The sequence below is a fragment of the Trachypithecus francoisi genome, unplaced genomic scaffold, assembly GCF_009764315.1.
Source record: "Trachypithecus francoisi isolate TF-2019V2 unplaced genomic scaffold, Tfra_2.0 Contig01440, whole genome shotgun sequence".
In the NCBI taxonomy this organism is placed as follows: domain Eukaryota; kingdom Metazoa; phylum Chordata; class Mammalia; order Primates; family Cercopithecidae; genus Trachypithecus; species Trachypithecus francoisi.
In genome coordinates, this window is record NW_022681431.1 from 16,725,090 (window position 1) to 16,743,296 (window position 18,207).

An 18,207-nucleotide genomic window follows, 5' to 3' on the forward strand; every position below is an offset into this window, starting at 1 on the left:
TTAAAAGAGCTCTGTCTCTCTTGGGGCTGCACCTTCAGCAGTAATTAAAAAACACAGTAAATAAAGCCAAGCCTTCATTATTGGTTTTCTCCAAAGGCTTCCATTGGTTGGCATCAAATTCTTCAGCAGGACTCGAGGACAAGGTGCCCCGGCTTCCCTCTCCCTTCTCAGAGGAAACCTAAGACACAAAACGTGTGTCTTTTCTTCTTCACAAGCATCATGAGAAAAGATGATACAAAATTTTCAGCTGCCGCAAACCCTGTTGAAGTTGCCAAGTAGAGGCAGGGAGGGGTTCGGGGTGGGGGGGTGAGGACGGGGGCCAGCTCTGAGGACATCCCCACCCATGTTCCCCTTTCTTGGCCCCGGATTGCTCTTTCTGCTTAAGCAGAAGCACTGGTGAACCTTCCTTCCCACAGCCCACCCAACCCTCCACGCGCACCACATAGCCCAGACATCTCCCGACTGCCCTGTGTCCTCAGAGCACTCTAGGGCCAACTCCCTCAACCCCCCAGGCCCTCCTGGGTGCACCAGTGCCGCCCTACCATGGCACCCATCGGGACAGCTTGCTTCTGTACTCTCCATGAGGACAGGTACAGGGTAAGTATGTGAGTGTTAGTTAAGCGACTAACAGTGAGTGGAAGGAATGAACTGGGCGTGACATCCATTAGAGCCCATCTCAGGGTCTGGGCAACTCTGAAAAAACCACACAGCCTTAGGCAAACAAAAGACATCTCATTGAGTTGCAAGAGAGTAGCAGCTTGAAAAGTAAGACCCACTCTAGGCGCTATATCAATTTTATGTTCAGATTCCTGCCTCATTCAGAGCAGGGCATCTCCTGCTGCCAAATTTCTGTCATTATTCAGCAGCGCTTGTCTCCGAGCATTCTTCTACACTGAGGAATGTAACCCAGCCCTGCCCGGCTGTGCTGGCTGATGGACAGCTCTGGTCAGCCCTCAGAGTGGCTGAGCCCTCCACTTGCAAGGGTATTTCATATCCAAGGGCCAACTGATTCGCTGGCACAGCAAGAAAAGCTTTATACAGGGCCACAAGTGCCTCCGTGTCCTTGTGGGAATATGTACTGGCTGCGGGCATCCCTCACTGGTACTGGGCTGGGGCCCTGTGGCTGAGTGGGAATCCACTGGCGAATGGAAGGGAGCGAGGTCACCTTCCCCGACTCAAAGGCTGGACCCAGCAGCATCAGTACCATTCTAGGCCCACACGGCACAGCTGGGCAGGGTGGTTGCAGAATGCAGGCCTCACTGGCAACACCAATGTCAGCCCCGCAACCATGATCCCCCATTTCCCAAAACCCCTTGTTACAGAAGCCCTGCCAGAGGCTGCCCACCTCTGCAGCGGGGAAAGAAGTCCTCTCACCCCAGCTGGAGGGAAAGGGGAGGTCCAGTGTGGGGACCAACACGAAGGTCACGGCAGACAGTGGAGTCATGCCTGAGAGCCAAGGACAGTCCTTACCAGGTCACCTGTCTCCCAGTAGCACCACTTACCTGGGGTCGAAGGGTCCCAGAAAGTTTCCATGGTTCCTGGCTTCTGTAAGGGGCTGAAGTCCAAACAAGGAAAGATGACTCGGAACCAGGGGGCCTCCCTGGGCTCTTTGGTCCAAATCATGAAGAGTTCGGCCTCTGGAGTCCATGGGCTGGAGAGGCGAGCATGGCCTGCTGCTGTTCCCTGATCCTCCTCCTCCCAGTCTCAGTCTGGAAAAGCCCCACCACCACCTTTGCTGAGAACAAGGCTACGCCATGACAGGATGGCCTGCCAGGAGCCCCAAAACCCTATGTCGGGGTCAGGGGAAGGAGAAGCAACAAGAGTGACCTCAGACATGATGCAGGTGAGAAATCATCTGGTTTTATTGAGAAGCTGTTGGTCATTTGATGGAAAGACATATATGGTACAAAATTACAGGTGGTTTAGTTCATTACTTGATACAAATCATTAGAGTCTTTACAAGTCATTACAGTCTTTGGATTTTTTAAACTCCCATTTACTGTGTACCAAATCAATATAATCCCGGAATCAAAGTCACTTCTTTACATGTGAACTCCTCGCATTTACACGAATCCACACATAGAGAAGCTGTTCCAAGACCCCCCCAACACCATGAGTGTCAGCAGCCCACCAGGACGGCATCGCGGACTCTGCGGAGAAAGATGCTTTGGGGTTCAACGGGTCAGTATCTTGGGCAGGAAGCACAGGGTCACTCCCGTCTTGTGTGCGTGCACACAGCCATGCACACACACTCAGGACTTCCTGTTTCACATACAGGGAACTTTTAAGGCAAGAGGAGAAAATGCTAGGAAGTAACGGGGGGATCTGAACACCTCCACCTCTCAGGCTCCAGCAGTCACCTTCCCAGCTCCGTTCTCTTATTGAACACACAAGGCCCACCTTGGTGGGACCAGAAACGCCTTCCCCCTCCTCAGCTCTGCCCTCCCACTCCCTCTGGTCAGGCCTGAGCACCCCGGGACTCCAGTCACACGCCTGCCCCCTGTCCCCTCTGCTGCTGGATGCAGTGCCCTGGGCAGAAGTGAGCCTCCTCACCCTGGAGCCTCAGTCCTTCACAAGGGCCCAAGGGAAGTGGCGGGGCAGGGCCAGGGACATTCTAGGCACGCAGTGGGGAGGCAGAGCCTCCAGAAGCATCCCCCATCCCTGACAGCACCGTGTGTGGTTACTGCCCTTCCCGGCCTCGGGTGCCATCTGCGGGCCGACCCGTACTAAGGTGCCACTCCTGGGGCCTTCCAGGAGCACTTCAGGAGTCCTAAGGTGGGTGGGCGGGCAGGCATTCTTGGGAGGAGAGTCTGCTGGTCAGGGAGGCAAGAAGAGAAGACTAGAAGACGGAGGCCAGCCCGTCCTGGCCCGCCACTCTTGAGACCGCACCTCCTGCCTGCCATCGCTGGCCCGGGGTTGGTGGGGCTCAATGCCTTAGCGACCACATCGCTGCACATCCCTCTTTCCCAGTCACAAGCTGACATTAGTCTGCACCGAGAAGCAAGAGTGAACAGGGACTGGGCCCAAGTCCACCTGCTCCAATCAGGAACTCTGGCTCGTTCTACTCCACTGTGAGTCAAACCGATGGTAAAAAGCATGGCACACACGTCCCCCAGGACTTTCCCGAGACGGTGCCACAGGAGGCCACTGCCGGGTGGATGGCTCAGCCACCACGAAGTTCCAGGTCCACCTACACTGCCCAACCACCATTCCCAGAGCATCCCTGCTACATGGCCCAGGGGCTCCCCCCTTCAGGGCAACAGCAGTGCCGGCCTCTCACCCAGGCCACAGTGACACCAGCAGACCCAAAAACAAACTTCTTAGTGAAACAGGTTTTAAAAAGAAAGCTGCTGTGCTGGGAAGCGGGTTGAGTTAAAGGGCAAGGCAGAGTGACAGCTCTTCATCCAGGGACAGGTGCCACAGGGTTCCCTCGAAACTCTGGCTAAGAACAGGGAGAGCCCTGCAGGGAGTGCCTCCCCCCAGGGGCCAGGCCCTCTGCCAGCCCGGCCTCGGCCTTTGTGTCCCTCACAGCAACTGGGGAGAAAAAGACAACCTGTCCTCGCAGCCAGGGCTGGGACAGGCCCACCATAGAGACCACTCCGTCGGAGGCTTCGAGACCCTGGAGAACGAGTCTTCCACAGCGCTTTCTAGGTGTTGTCTAAATATGAGAACTAGAAACCAGCTCCAAGAGTGGCTGTATGAATCTTGACCTAGGGCTCCTGTCCCTAGATTGGTGGCCTTCCACACATAGACACTAACCCCCACCCCACAAACCTGGCACCAAAGGCTCCAGGAGCAGAAGTGCCCCAGCAAGGAGGTGGAGGCCACCCTGGAAGCTTCCGGCTGTGTCGCCTGCACCATGCACAGTGGGCCTGGGGGCGTGGATGCTGCCAGGGTCTGGAGACAAACCAGGCACACTCCCTGTACCCGCCCAGCCGCCAAGTCCCAGCCCTACACTCTCAGGGTCTGGGAGTTGCCAAGAAGTTAAAATGATCCAAAGACCTTCCTAGAAACCAAAAGTGCACCAAATCAAGTAGCAATACCTCTTCCTCTGTCACCGACTACAGAAGCACATCATTCTCCCAGGTTTTGCTTTCATCCAAGTTAAGAGTAAGGCCACTGTGGATCCGCAATAGAGGATGTGAGGAGGGGGCTTTATCCTCTGCTGCCCCCAGGACCCTCCACCTGGGCAGGAGGCCAGCAGCTCTGCAATGGCCAGAGAGGCTGCAACGTGCAAGGCAGGCCCTGGGCCCCCATACACAGGCAGACGACGATTGCGGCTCGCAAATGATTCGGATTTTGAAATAATAAATATAAATAAATACATTCCAAGCCTTCTGTGAAGGGAATCAACGGCAAACTTAAGAGACTTTCCAGGTGTAAAGATGCCAAAACACCCACAAAGAAACCACTAAGCAACCCTGGCAGAGGAGGGATGGGGGGGGGCTCAGGCCCTCGGCCCCCGCCTGGGGCACCAGGGCCATCTGCCAGAGCCCAGGGCCCTCCACAGGCACTTGTGGAACCTGGGACTAGGGTGGGAGGCTGGGGGGTCCCCAGAGGCACTTGCAGGAACCTGGGACCAGGGTGGGAGGCTGGGGGGCTTGAGGAGTGAGCCAGGACATCCTGGGGGAGGGGGGCTTGCCCTCCAGTGGGGAGGAAAGGCACTGGTTACAACTATGGTTTAGGTTAAGACATTAGTGGGGCCACCAGAATGGAAATGACAGAAAGAGCAACATAAGGCCCCAGGCACAGGCACACAGCAAGATGGCCAGGCACTGCACCACCCAGGGCCTCAGTCCTAGCATCCCCCAGCCCCTGCGGGCACCCAGAACCTTCCATTCACTTGAGGAGGTACAGCTGAGGCCCCACTTTCCCCAGGTAGAGAAGAAACAAAGCTTCCAGAGGCCCAGGGAGGTCACCAGCCCTGTGTCGTGCAAAAAGCATTCATTGCCCCGCCCCTGGGGAAGAGGCCACCAGGCTCCTGGCTCCCCAGGGCTGTCACTGGCAGGGCTCAAAAGGGGCCGGGCACCCCAAGAAGAGTTCGCCCTGAGGCAGCGGCTCAGTTGGCCCAGGATTTCCGGTTCTCAGGGTTCTTGTGGCTCCTGTCGGCCTTGGCCAGGGCAGCTGTCAGCGAGGCCAGGTTGGTGGCGGAGCCCGAGAGAGTGGCGCTCCGGCGGGCCTCGGAGACACCCAGCCGGAGCCCTGTGCTGCGCCGCCGCACGGGGCCCGTGGCCCTGCGGACCCGGTTGGGCCTGACCAGCAGCCCGTAGCCGGGGTTACACCTGAAGTACTGCTTCCCGCCGATGGAACCGTCATTCTTACCTGTGGAGGGAGAGGGTGACATGGAGGGCAGCCCAGCTGCAGACTCCCCCCTACACCTCCCTCGCCTCTGCAGAGGCCATGTGCCCACACTGCCAACCCCGTGGCACAGGCCCTACACAGTCAGCACTCAGACACTGGTCATTGTTTGGCAGGGACTGGCTAAGTGAATGTGGCCAGGGCACGGAGTGACTGCCTCCCAGGACAGTGAGCAGTGGTGACCAAGGATGCACAGCCCATCCTGCAGCCTCAGGTAGGAGGTGACAGGCCCTGGGGAACGCCTTGCGGAAGCGCAGGTGCAGGCCAGCCACTAAGGCACAGCTGGTCCGACCCGTGGGTGAACAGACCCTTCTCCATCTGGACCCAGGCCTGGGCTGGGTGGCGGGAGAATGGTTCTTTTGCTGAATCTATGAAGTGGAAACGGGCAAAACTGCCAAATGACGGCGAGTCAGAGGCCAGCGAGATGTGTCCGGATGGGGTGAGGAAGAGCCTCCTCGAAGGGCAAAGCAGAGAGGCTCTACCGAGAAGGATGAGAAGGCAGAGTCCAGGGAGAGCCAAGAGCGGGGTAGACCAGAACAAAAGGAGCAGGGGCAGCCATGGCGATGGGGGGATGGGTACAGCATCTTTGTAGCCAAAATCATCAGGAATCTTCCACGCCATCTCCAGGGACTAGCCCTGTCCCCAGCTTCACCCCCGCAGGCTCAGCCGCTCCTGCAGCTTCAGCCAATCCGCTGCCTCCCGGCCCCTCCTCTCCCGCCCGGACCCTGTCCCCTCTCAGGCCAGCCACGCTCCTGCTTTCCCCGACCCCGGGCACCACCCTGGAGCCCAGAATGCCCGGTACCCACCTGAGGGCAGGTTGAGCTCCACGCCAACCCACGTGCCCTCCTGGAAGTCAGCAGGCCCCACGTATCTCACCACGCCTGTTTTGTGGGCGCCCACGGTGACGAACTCGCCCTCTCGGAGCCACTCCGGGACCTCCTCAGCTTCCTCAGAATCAGAGGCCAGGGCCTGCCCCCCAGCGCCCGTGGCCGGCGCGTCCCCCTCGGCCCCTGGGGAGCAGCCGGGGTCCCCGGCCAGCATGCTTGAGAAGGAGCGCAGCTCCGAGGCCCGCACCCTCCGGACGCGGAAGGGGGAGCCGGGCGCTGGGGCCTCGAGGTCCGGGCGCTCCTGGCCCGGGCTCACGAGCTGCTGGGGGCCAGGGGGCTCCTCAGCAGGGGCGGCCATGGGCGGCAGGGGACTGCTGATGGGCGCCTCGGGCTCGGCCTCAGGGGCGGTCGGCATGGAGCCAGGCGGGGCCGCAGCGTCCAGGCCTGGGCCCAGGGCGTCCGACAGGGTGGCGGTGGAGACGCTGTGGGAGAAGTAGCCGCTAGAGGCTTCACTCAGGGGGCTGGGGGGGCCGTCCTGTGCCTCCAGGACCGGGGGGACCGCTGTGACAGCTACGACAGGCGGTGGGGAAGGCACTTTGGCGGGTTTGTCGCAGATCTTCAAGGTTGGGGGCCCCATCGTCTGCACCAGCACGTCAGAGCCCATCTCTGGCTGAGCCTGCAGCGGGACAGGGGGAAGCCGCGGCTGAGAACAGAAAACTTCCCAACACAATCCAAACAGGCAGCGTTGACTTGGAAAAAAGCATAAGGCCAGGGGCAGTGGCTCAGCCTGTAACTCCAGTGCTTATGGAAAGCAAGGTGGAAGATCGCTTGAGCCCAGGAATTCAAGAACAGCCTGGGCAACATAGTGAAACCCCATCCCCACAAAATAAATAAATAAATGAAAGAAAGAAGAAAGAAGAAAGAAAGAAAGAAAGAGAGAAAGAGAGAAAGAGAGAGAGAGAGAGAGAGAGAGAGAGGAGAGAGAGAGGAGAGAGAGAGGAGAGAGAGAGGAGAGAGAGAGGAGAGAGAGGAGAGAGAGAGAGAGAGAGAGAGAGAGAGAGAGAAAGAGAGAAAGAAAGGGAGAAAGAAAGGAAGAAAGAAAGGAAGGAAGGAAGGAAGGAAGGAAGGAAGGAAGGAAGGAAAGAAAGGAAGAAAGGAAGGAAGGAAGAAAGGAAGGAAGAAAGGAAGGAAGGAAGAAAGGAAGAAAGAAAGAGGAAGGAAGGAAGGAAGGAAGGAAGGAAGGAAGGCAGGCAGGCAGGCAGGCAGGCAGGCAGGCAGGCTGGGACCCAGCCAGGCCTGGTTCCCACACTGGTTCTGCCACTTAGGGCTGCGTGGCCCTAGCTTCCAAAGTGACAAAGGTTGTGGGGCCGACGGTGCACCCCGCAGGCCTTGTGCTGTGTGCCCAGGATCAAGAACACTGACCATGGCCACAGCCCCTGCCCCATCTACTTTTTACCTTTCATACAGAATAGAATACAGCGCCTGCCATGCAGGGCCAGCATGCTACCAAGACCAAGTCCCCTCGCCACAGAGGGCAGCACACAGTAGGTGCACACTAAAACCCTGCTAGGGCGAGAGTTTCCTCCCATGGAGACAAAGGCCCTGCCCACCCCTGACCTCACGAAGAGACTAAGTCACTAAAGAAGCCACAAGAGCACTGTTTTCTCCGGCAAAACCTAAACAATGATCTCATTGGAGGACCGGAACATGCTCAGCACAGCCTGGCCAGCTCAGGCACCAACAAGGAGCCACGGGCCTGCAGCCTGGCTGGGCATCCTGGGCAAGGCGGCAGGGGGGCGAGGAGGGGGATGAAGAGGCAGACGAGGAGGGAGACAAAGGCTCCCTGTGGGCCGTGGCCCTTTCTCTCCAAGGCTGCTATTCTGGCTGCTATGGAAAGCAGGTGCCATGTCAGGGGCTGGGGGTGCCTCAGACCCCGGAGAGAGGCCAGGAAGCAGCCCCCAGGGAGAAGCCACCAAGTAAGGCCAGCTGCTCTCCTCATGGCGGTCACTCTGTCTGAGTCACCCAGGCAGAGGACACACACACACGAAATGCCCACATCTCATGGGGGCATAGCAGCCACCACTTGCCCAAATCCTACTGTTCCTGGGGTATTCTTTCATCTATAATGGAAGCCATGTAAAGAAGCTGCCAGATCATCTTTCTATTCCTATTCACAATGACCGAAGAAAAGGAGAAGGCAGGAACAGGGAATGAGACTGGTGGGGTGGAGAGCACTGCTATCCAGAAGAAATATGTTTTCCGATATTTACGGAAAAATTATTTATATTACAGGAATGGTCATTTTCCATTTGAAATACAGGATTTATTTGAACGGGGAAGTGGCTGAGATCTATAAGTCTCTTACAGTTACTTGGCTTACCTCAGCAGCTTGATAAATCATGCATTTTCCCAGGAACTGTCATTTATATTCCCGTTTCCAGGGGCCCTCTTTTCCCCACCAGCCACGCTTTCAGGGTGTGAAATTAACGGCACCTCTTGAGATTAACAGCCCATTTTTGTGATGAATCTCTAGGCTGCAAAATTTACTCAATCCAATAGATCAATAACTGTCACCAGCATAAATACTCTAAAAGATTAGGCAATCCTTCAATCATTTTTCCTTTGCACATTGTCCATGTTTTTTATTTATTCTCTTCTATTTTAGTTTTAATATCACTGACCTAGCAGGGAAGAACACGCAAAACTACGAGAGCCGGGAATCTGAATGGTAACCTGAAATGGCTTCTGTTCCCTGCCCCCACCCCGGGTGAGGCCAGCCACTGTCACTTCAGCACCTGGCGCTAAGGGCCGGCCAGGTCAGGCTGTCCCAGGATGAGGCCAGCTGCATGCCTCAGATTTGCAAGTATCATCATCCTATTGGCCTCCATGGAAGTCACTGGCTTGTGCTGGGCTGGAAGGATCATCACATTATTCTACAACAGTTCTCCAGAGAGGAAAGCCCTTATCCAAGGCTGCGCTAAGTAAAAAGGCAGGAATTGGGGGCAGAGCTGCAGTGTCAACAAAGGAGGGAGCAGGATGGTGGAAAGCACTGACTAGCACTCCAGGCCACGCCCTCATTCGACTGGAGTTGATTTGTGAGTTGAAACCCAGGTGCCTTCTCTGGATTATACCCTTGCCACTGAAGGAGACATTTCTGGAGATTTCTGGAAAAGTCCAAGCTTCGAAAACCACCATGATGAACCACAGAAGCTACTGCCTTCACTGGCAAGGGGCCTGCTCTGACCGTCCCGCTGACCGGGGATGCTCAAAACCTGCCTCAGCGAAGAAACCAGCACCACTCCCGGGGGAGGGGGCACCCCATCCCGTCCACAACAAATTCTTGAATGCCCAGCATACACTGGGATATTTAGAAGTAAGTTCAGATAGAAGTAAATTCATGGAGATCTGAATATTCTTTCAAATTATTGTGCCTCCGTTGCTGTTGTTTTAATAAAGAAAATTTTCCTAAGAAGACAGCATTTCCTAAGAGAATGAAAGCGCAGTGGGAGAAAATAGATTTGCTGTTCATAAGATGAGAAGTGCTGTTGATCTGTGGGAGATCATAAGAGACTATTTTCTCCCCAGTTCAGCATTCGCCTTTTCATGCTGATATCATGAATCAGAATGAAATATAAAACTGAGAATTAAGCAAACATTTAGAAGGAGGAGATTGTTCTGTTTATAGAAATCTCCTCTGCCTAGCTGTGGGCTATTAAGGCAGCAGACTACATTAGCAGTCAAGCACCTAAAAGTTTAGCAATCATATGATTAACAAGTTGAAAATAGAAAAGTGTAACAAGGAAAATAGAGAGTTTAAGGCAGTGACCTATATTATAGCTAATTACCAAAACAGGAATGCTAACATCAATAACTGTGGGTGTGGACTCAACAGTTTCAGCATCAGGGCCACCCGCTCGCTGCAGGCAGGGTGGCCATCCCTGGCCCGACTGACTCACCTCCTCCATCCTGGTCACCCTGGCGTCCGGGCCGGCTGCCTGCACCATGATGCGGGGCACGGGCTGAGGAGGCAAGTGCGCAGGTCAGGGGTCGAGAGGACAGAACAGGGGTAGCGGAGAGGCTTCCGCTGCACAGGCTGGAGGGCCAGGACCTGCCTGAGGGGAATCGGCCCATCAGGTGAGCAAGGGCAAGGGGCTCTACACCTTCCAAGGAACAAGGGACCCAGCCAGGGGCTACTCCTCCAGCCAGGGAAACAGGCTGCATGCCAAGATCACCAACACACGTGGTGCACTTAGACACATGTGACACTCCCTCCTTCCCTCCGATCACATATGCACATGTGAACCGAGGACTGGGCCTGTACAGACAAACATGATGAGACAGGAAAGATCTAGAAAGACTTCCAGCAGGAGGTGAAAGCCACACCAGGCCCTGATGGCTGGGGAGAGGAAGGAGTGTAGTCACAGGAGGGGAGGAGGAAGGAGGCCAGGCTGGCTGGAGCACAAACCCAGAGCCCAAGATGGCAGGCACAGGTCTGCAGGAGGCCCTGGGCATTGGAAATTAACCCTACTCAGGAGAGGAAGGGGGTCCCCACTGAGTCCTGAGCAAATCAGGAAGACAGCTGAAACCCAGAGAGACTGACCAGGCGGGGACACAACCTTACCAGAAGAATATTTAAAGTCCAAGAGGCAGATCAACAATGCAATTCCACCAACAGAGCACGGGTGAAGCGGTAAGAGCCACAGGAAAGGGCCTGGTGACTTGTGGACACATGGGCCAGGGAACATTAGAGAGAGAGAGGAAAGAATCATCAGAGCCAGGAAAAGGGAAGGCCGGGGGAGAGAAGGAACCAGAGCATCCTTCTTTGCTGCGGAGTGGCTGTGGGACACAGAAGCAGCTGAACAGATGTGCTCATCCCGGAAGAAGCTAGGAACACGCCACTTCTGCCCCTCACCCTCCCAACCCCCCAACTGCAGGAACTGGGCCTGGCCTCACATGCTGGGCCTCACGAGGGCTCCATTCTGCCAGGACAGCCGCGGGTCGGGCTTCTTCCTTGTTGGGTCCACAGGGCATAGCTGGTGGCTGCTCGGTTACTGAACTTCAACTGCCCAGAGATGTGGACTCCACCTCTCCCGCCTCCCTTCTCCCAGCCCTTGGTAGTCCTGGTGCTTTGGCTCTTGTGTGTCTGGGCACCTGAGGCCTCGATGGAGTCAGGCCTTCTAGACAGAGCCTGCAGGCGTGCAGTCGGACTGCCCAGGCCTTCCTACTGAGGAGCCTGGACTCCAGCCATAGGGAGAAGAGCCCCAGAAGAAGCCAGTCCGCTCGGCAGGGTGCTCACCATGTTTCCAAGCATGGAATAGCCTCGCTTCACCAAAGGGCACCACTATGACCACTCGTGCCTTGGGGCTGCTTTTGGAAGAAAAGTATAAGAGAGAATTGAGTCTGTGGAACGTAAGGGGGCAGTGGCAGGATTTGAGAAAAGGCACGGTGGAGAAGACTCGAGAGGAAACGCAGCGATCAGGCTTAAAGATCTGAAAGGACTGGAGCCAGATGTGGTGGCGTGCACCTGCAGTCCTAGCTCCTCAGGAGGCTGAGGCAGAAGGATCACTTGAGCCCACGAGTTAGAGGCTGCAGTGAGCTATGATCACACTACCACACTCCAGCCTGGGCAAAAAAGCAAGACCCTGTGTCAAAGAAGAAAAAATGAAAAATGGTGGAAGGACCAAGGAAATGAACAAAAGGAATGTGTACTTTACCCCGCAAACACTGGGGAGCTCCTGGGGTGGTCTGAGGCCAGGGACAGCTAGGACCAGGGTCCATTGAAGACTATGTGAGCAACCAATGGGACAGAATGAGGGAGGGTCCCCTAGTGGCAGTTAGGCCATTGCACACGACAAGGCCAGAAGAACAAGACCTTCAGCCTCCACCTCAATTCCTTGACCAGAACAGACTCCCCTCTGCGCCCCTCCCAGCACCGAGTTCCTTCTGTCCCGGCTGTTGCTCTCCACGGTCCCGCCTGTGGCCACCTCCCAGAGAAGAAGTGAGGCTCAAGCGTGCATCCCGCACTGCCAGGCAGTCCTCGCATGCCGGGGCTGGTGTCTTCATTTTTCTCCCCATAGTATTTAACGTCCTCACAAATGGGAAGGCGCTCAAGAGTATACTTCATGACAAAAGCAGAAAAAACATTTCTCAAACTCCAGGATACTTGCATTCTTCAGCTACATCTTACCAAAAGTGGACAAGACTGGGGAGCAACTGTTTCCACTACGGTGAAGTTTATTCCCCTTAAAGCCTAAAAATGTAAATACTCCAAGGATGGGATGTTAAGTGCCTAACATGAAACCTTTTCTAAAATCACATGATTCCTGCCCTCTGAAATAGAACATGCAAACAAGTTACACTTTCCTTCAGGACCCAGTGAGATTAGAAAAACCCAGTAGATAGATGCTTATTAAATATTTGCTGAAATGGACTCAGGGACTGGACTGCCTGCCACTTTGGTTCTCAACCTCCACGTAAAAAGTTCAGCTCAACAGAGACTGCATCAGGTCCTACCACACGGTGGGCATGGCACCAGGTGCCTCGGGTAACATAAACATCAGAGGCATGGGCTTTGCTCTCAACAGATGGGCAACCTCATTAGTGGGGAACACGTGAGCAAATCACTAAAATCAAGAAATGTGACAGTGGAATGGAAACTTCAAAAGCAGAGAGGAGGCCGGGCGCAGTGGCTCATGCCTGTAGTCCCAGCAGTTTGGGAGGCCAAGGCAGGAGGATCACCTGAGGTCAGGAGTTTGGGACTAGCCTGGCCAACATGGTGAAACGCTGTCTCTACTAAAAATCCAAAAAAAAAAAAAAAAAAATTACAGGGCTTGGCGGCAGATGCCTATAATCCTAGCTACTCGGGAGGCTGAGGCAGGAGAACTGCTCGAACCTGGGAGGCAGAGGTTGCAGTGAGCCAAGATAGTGCCATTGCACCACTCCAGCCTGGCCAACAATAGCGAAACTCCATCTCAGAAAAAAAAAAAGAGGATTCAGAGGAGGAAGGGGTCATAAATACAATGGGTGTGAATACCACATGAGGGGGGCTTTTGGCACAGGCCTTGGGTATGAGTTCAGCAACCTTTTTAAGGATGCCAAATATATCGACCAAGAATACTGAAACTGTAACTGTGCCATCGTCCTTCACATGTAATAGCTGAAATTTTCAAGTGTCTGTTTGCACCTTCATGCTCTTCTACATCTCCCCCGTACAGGCAGTCACCTCCTATTTCAGAGGCTCAAAACATTTCAGATCATAAGTTCATTAATCCTTACGATACATCTGGTAACTATTAATAAAAATGACTGTGAATATTTTGCAGCTATAAATACTAAGGAGAAGTCCCACGAGGCAAGTGAATATGAGTATAATTATCTACATTTCACACTACAGAAACCGAGGCTCAGAGAGCACTTACCTAATGGTTAAATGATTCACGTGGCCCTATGAGTGAGTGACACAGATGGAAAAGGAACAAGTTCTCAAGTGCTGGCTGAACCTGCAATCACGCTGTCTACTGAGCGTTGCTGAAACTGAACAGATGAGTAGCTTACAGGCAACAGAACGGCTTAGAAATATTTCAGGGAAAAGGTGCCAGTCACTGCTCTAATCATATTGCGCTATTTTTTAACTCTGGCTTTCACATTCTACATGAACACACGGGAGATCAGATCAGAATTTCAAAACTTGGAATAAAAGCTGTTTTGGAGACCCCTCTGCCAAGAAGAATAAAATTAACCCTTTGACATGACATACAAAATCTCCAAGGGGACACACCTTGTCTTGCTTGCTCTACTAGGCCACTCAGAGTTCCCTCAATGGACGGCTCTTCCACTCAGAGTTCCCTCAATGGACGGCTCTTCCACTCAGAGTTCCCTCAATGGACGGCTCTTCCACTCAGAGTTCCCTCAATGGACGGCTCTTCCACTCAGAGTTCCCTCAATGGACGGCTCTCCACTCAGAGTTCCCTCAATGGACGGCTCTTCCACTCAGAGTTCCCTCAATGGACGGCTCTTCCACTCAGAGTTCCCTCAATGGACGGCTCTTCCACTCAGAGTTCCCTCAATGGACGGCTCTTCCACTCAGAGTTCCCTCAATGGACGGCTCTTCCACTCAGAGTTCCCTCAATGGACGGCTTTTCCACTCAGAGTTCCCTCAATGGACGGCTTTTCCACTCAGAGTTCCCTCAATGGACGGCTTTTCCACTCACAGTTCCCTCAATGGATGGCTTTTCCACTCAGAATTCTCTCAATGGATGGCTTGTCCACTCAGAATTCCCTCAATGGACGGCTTTTCCACTCAGAATTCTCTCAATGGATGGCTTTTCCACTCAGAATTCCCTCAATGGATGGTTTTTCCAGAACCTTCCTCATGCCACTCCACCCCCTGGGGAATCGTGTTCCACCTAGTGAATACAGATTCATTTCTAAGTCTCTGCTCAAGCATGATTGAATTCTCCTGCAACTGCAGAGAGCAGCGCCCACTGGCTTCACTGTGTCATCCGCAGACACTCACACGTGACGGTATCTACATCATCCTGCACTGTCTCTTCATCTGCTTATGTGGCTCTAAAGGGGCTTCTCTAAACTTCAGGCTCTTGGAAGGAGACAGACTATGTCTCATTCATCCTTGTATTTCCTTACATAAAACAGTAGCTCAGTGTTTGTTGAATGAACAAATGCATAAATTACTTAGCAAAAGACAAAGAAGACTAATTTGTACAGTTACATAGGAATGTGGGACAGAACAGACTCTGAAATGTGGGCATCAGAGGAGGTAAAGGGGAAAAGAGGTCCCAGCTGAAGCAAAAAAATAATCACTTCAGAACTTCTCTAACATTGAATTTTCTGATGAACATTTTTTCTTGTTTGAAAATAAACCTTTCATGGCTAACAATCACTCCTTATCCTGAATTTCAAAAATTCTTAAATGTCATTTTTTAATGGTGCTTAAACTAATACGATCCTCTAAGTCTTGTTTTAAATACTGACCAATGATTTAAATTCAAGTATAGAAAATTATTTTTTAATGGAATACACAAGATATGTAAGATTTATTTTTTGTTACAAATAACTAGTAGCCAACCTTTCACTTTCCTGCTGCTGAAGTGTGAAAAACCTAAGAAACAAAAGGAAGCAGAGCAAGGGCATATAAGGAAATACCTGCTAACCTCCAAAAATGTTCTGGTAAAAGTAATACACAATGGATACAAATCAGACACGGTGTGCAGTGGCTCTCGCGCCTGCAATCCCAGCACTTTGGGAGGCTGAGGCAGGAGGATCACTTGAGCCCAGGAGTTTGAGACCAGCCTGGAAAACATGCAGAAACCCCATCTCTACAAAAAATAAATTAGCTGGGCATGGTGGTGCACACCTATAGTACGAACTACTTGGGAGCTGAGAATTACTTGAGCCCAGAAGGTCGAGGCTGCAGTGAGCAATGATCACGCCACTGCAATCCACCCTGGGTGACAGAATGAGACCCAGTTTCCAAAAAAAAAAAAAAAAAGACATGTACAACCCAAACATTAATCCTCAGTAATAACCTAATCAATATAAACACTTTTCTAAGGTTGTCTTGACCAGGGGCCTGGAAGAGAGGAAAATGAAGCGTTCCAGGAGGTGAGCGGGGAGAACGCGTCCAGCCCTGGATTGGAGCCTGTGATCCAGGCTCTGGCACGTGAGGCCCTCAGTGACCGGGACACGCAGCCACCCTGTGCACCTGGAGGCTCTAGATCCTGACAGGCTGATCTGGAGGAATGTGTGAGCCATGATGGCAGCAGCACTTTTGTCCAGCTGGCAGGTATAGTTATTTTAAATGCATGGCTTGGCATTGTAACTTTTGTGTAAAAACCTGATCACCTCTGGGCTTCAACACCTATCTGGAAGGGGGTGATCCCATCCACATGAATTCTCTAAGCAGGGAGGCGGGCCGCTGGCTGCTGATGCCCGCCACATCCACCGTGACCCTGCCTGCCACATGCCCCTCCAAGCAGTGCCTTGAAGGACTCAACACCAGAAGGCGACCGCGGGTTTCTGACCCACGTGACAATCCCTGCTGAGGGTTCTACCCACACTCGAATAGTGTCTTCTAGCTCCATTCTCTTCAAATCCACTTTCCAAACTGCAGCCAGAAGGAGCTTTCCGAAAAACAAAAGTGATCATGTCACTCTCCGCCTAGCAGCTGCCAGGACTTCCCATTGCAGCACACAGGGAGACGCTGGCAGGTCCCGCATGGTGTATTTCTGCTGCTCGATCCGTCCCTCCTGCAAACGTTCTACTGATTCATTCATTCCACAAATACCATGACTTGGTTATTCTTAGTCACTGTCAGCGAAATGTCTTATGGTCACATTTGAGCATTTAACCTCGCTTTCTCAACGGGAAGCTCAGTTCCGCCACTCCCGAGGCTCTGTAACCAGAGACAGGTGCGCACCCTCCCCATTTCCCCAACAGGGCAGCGAACCTGACATGGCAGCCACCGGCCCCTGGTGGTAACCCAGCACTGAGAATGAGGCTAATGTGACTCAGGAAGTCCATTTTTAATTTTAGTTAATAAAGTATAACCTTAACTGGTTATACAACTGAAACGGTTTTAAGTATGTTTAGAACAGCCTCGGCACGTGGGTCTGCTTTTTCAACCATAAATTTTATGAATTCTAAATGCAGATCAAGTATTTCCGACGGAACTTTAGTGTCTGAATTGCAATGTGCTAGAAATGTAAAATACGCACCTGATTTCAAGGACTTTGTACAGAAAGAAGGATGGGAATATCTCAATCTTTTTTTATACTACAGTTGATATGACAGTACTTTCAATACACTAGGTTAAACAAATGTTATTAAAATTAATCTGACCTGTATTCTTTTTACTTCCTTAATGTGGCTACTAGGAAACTGTAAGTTACATACATGACTCGCATTATGTATCTATTGCATGGTGCTTGTCTAACTCAGTCCTGTTGTTGAGATGGCGCATTAAAATTCCTGGTGTGGTGCCAGGTACACTGGAAGCTCTCGGCACATTTGTAAAGTACTTCACTGGAATTTTGTGTCTGGTCTTCCTAGATATCTCTAAGTTGGCTTACTAAAAGTACATTTTTAAACAGTCAGTAATTTCATCTGATCTAGAAATCACAAGTTTTGAATTAACTGAATCAGTCCCAAAGTCATTCCAGGATGAATTCCATTTTCTTTCAAAAAAAGAAACTAAGATTTCATTAATTTATTCATTCGCAAATATGTACCAGGTACCTACTACATTCTAAAGACTGTGGTAGGCATTGGGGATGCAGTGTGAGCAAAAGTAGTCCCTGTGCTCCTCAAAACTAGGCACTCAAGGTCTAACATTTATACTCCTATTTCATTTCGGTTACACAAAAACAATTAAAAGGCCTGTTTTTCCTATCAACAAGTAAATTATTTTATCACTGGATATAAGTGAATAATACCATTCATGTGGTCTGTAAGACATTAGATATGTGTTATAGTCTAACTTATTCTAAGTATTACATAAATAAAAATTTAAATACTAATATTTCCAGAGCTACCAGAAAAGATATCGCTTCTGATTTTTAGTATCTAGCCAGTTTACTTTAAAAACTTCTGCATAATAGCCTGGGCAACATACCAAGGTCCCATTTTTACAAAAAAAAAATTTTTTTTGTAATTAGCCAGGCATGGTGGCACACTCTTGTGGTCCCAGCTACTTGAGAAGCTGAGGTAGGAGGATCACTTGTGCCCAGGAGTTCAAGGCTGCAGTGAGCTGTGATCACACCACTGCACTCCAGCCTGGGCAACAGAGCAAGACCTTGTCAGAAAAAGTAAATTAAAAAAATAAAATAAAACTTCTACATAATAATACTTAAAACTGATTTAAACATTCATATAAGAAAATTAGACACAGAGATTTATCTTAAAAGATATAATACTCACTTCATCCAAAATGAGTTACTAGTTTTTCAAGTGCCCATGAAGGATTAAGGATGATTAAAGAATATTCGCTAATCTAAAAGCTTTGAAA

At 51.8% G+C, this 18,207-nt stretch overlaps 1 protein-coding gene across 3 annotated transcripts in view; it reads right to left on the reverse strand.

Annotated features, from left to right (window-relative positions):
* Positions 1-1,838: 1,838 nt before the first annotated feature.
* KIF13B (kinesin family member 13B) overlaps positions 1,839-18,207 on the reverse strand; it is a 204,346-nt gene continuing 187,977 nt past the window's right edge. The window contains exons 38-40 of one of the 3 annotated variants that reach the window (XM_033229860.1): positions 10,142-10,204; positions 6,165-6,861; positions 1,845-5,322 (exon numbers count right to left, since the gene is read on the reverse strand). In XM_033229860.1, coding sequence (XP_033085751.1) covers positions 5,060-5,322; positions 6,165-6,861; positions 10,142-10,204 — 1,023 coding nt within the window. In that variant the 3' untranslated portion in view covers positions 1,845-5,059. The other 2 variants (XM_033229868.1, XM_033229876.1) reach the window with 2 other exon arrangements.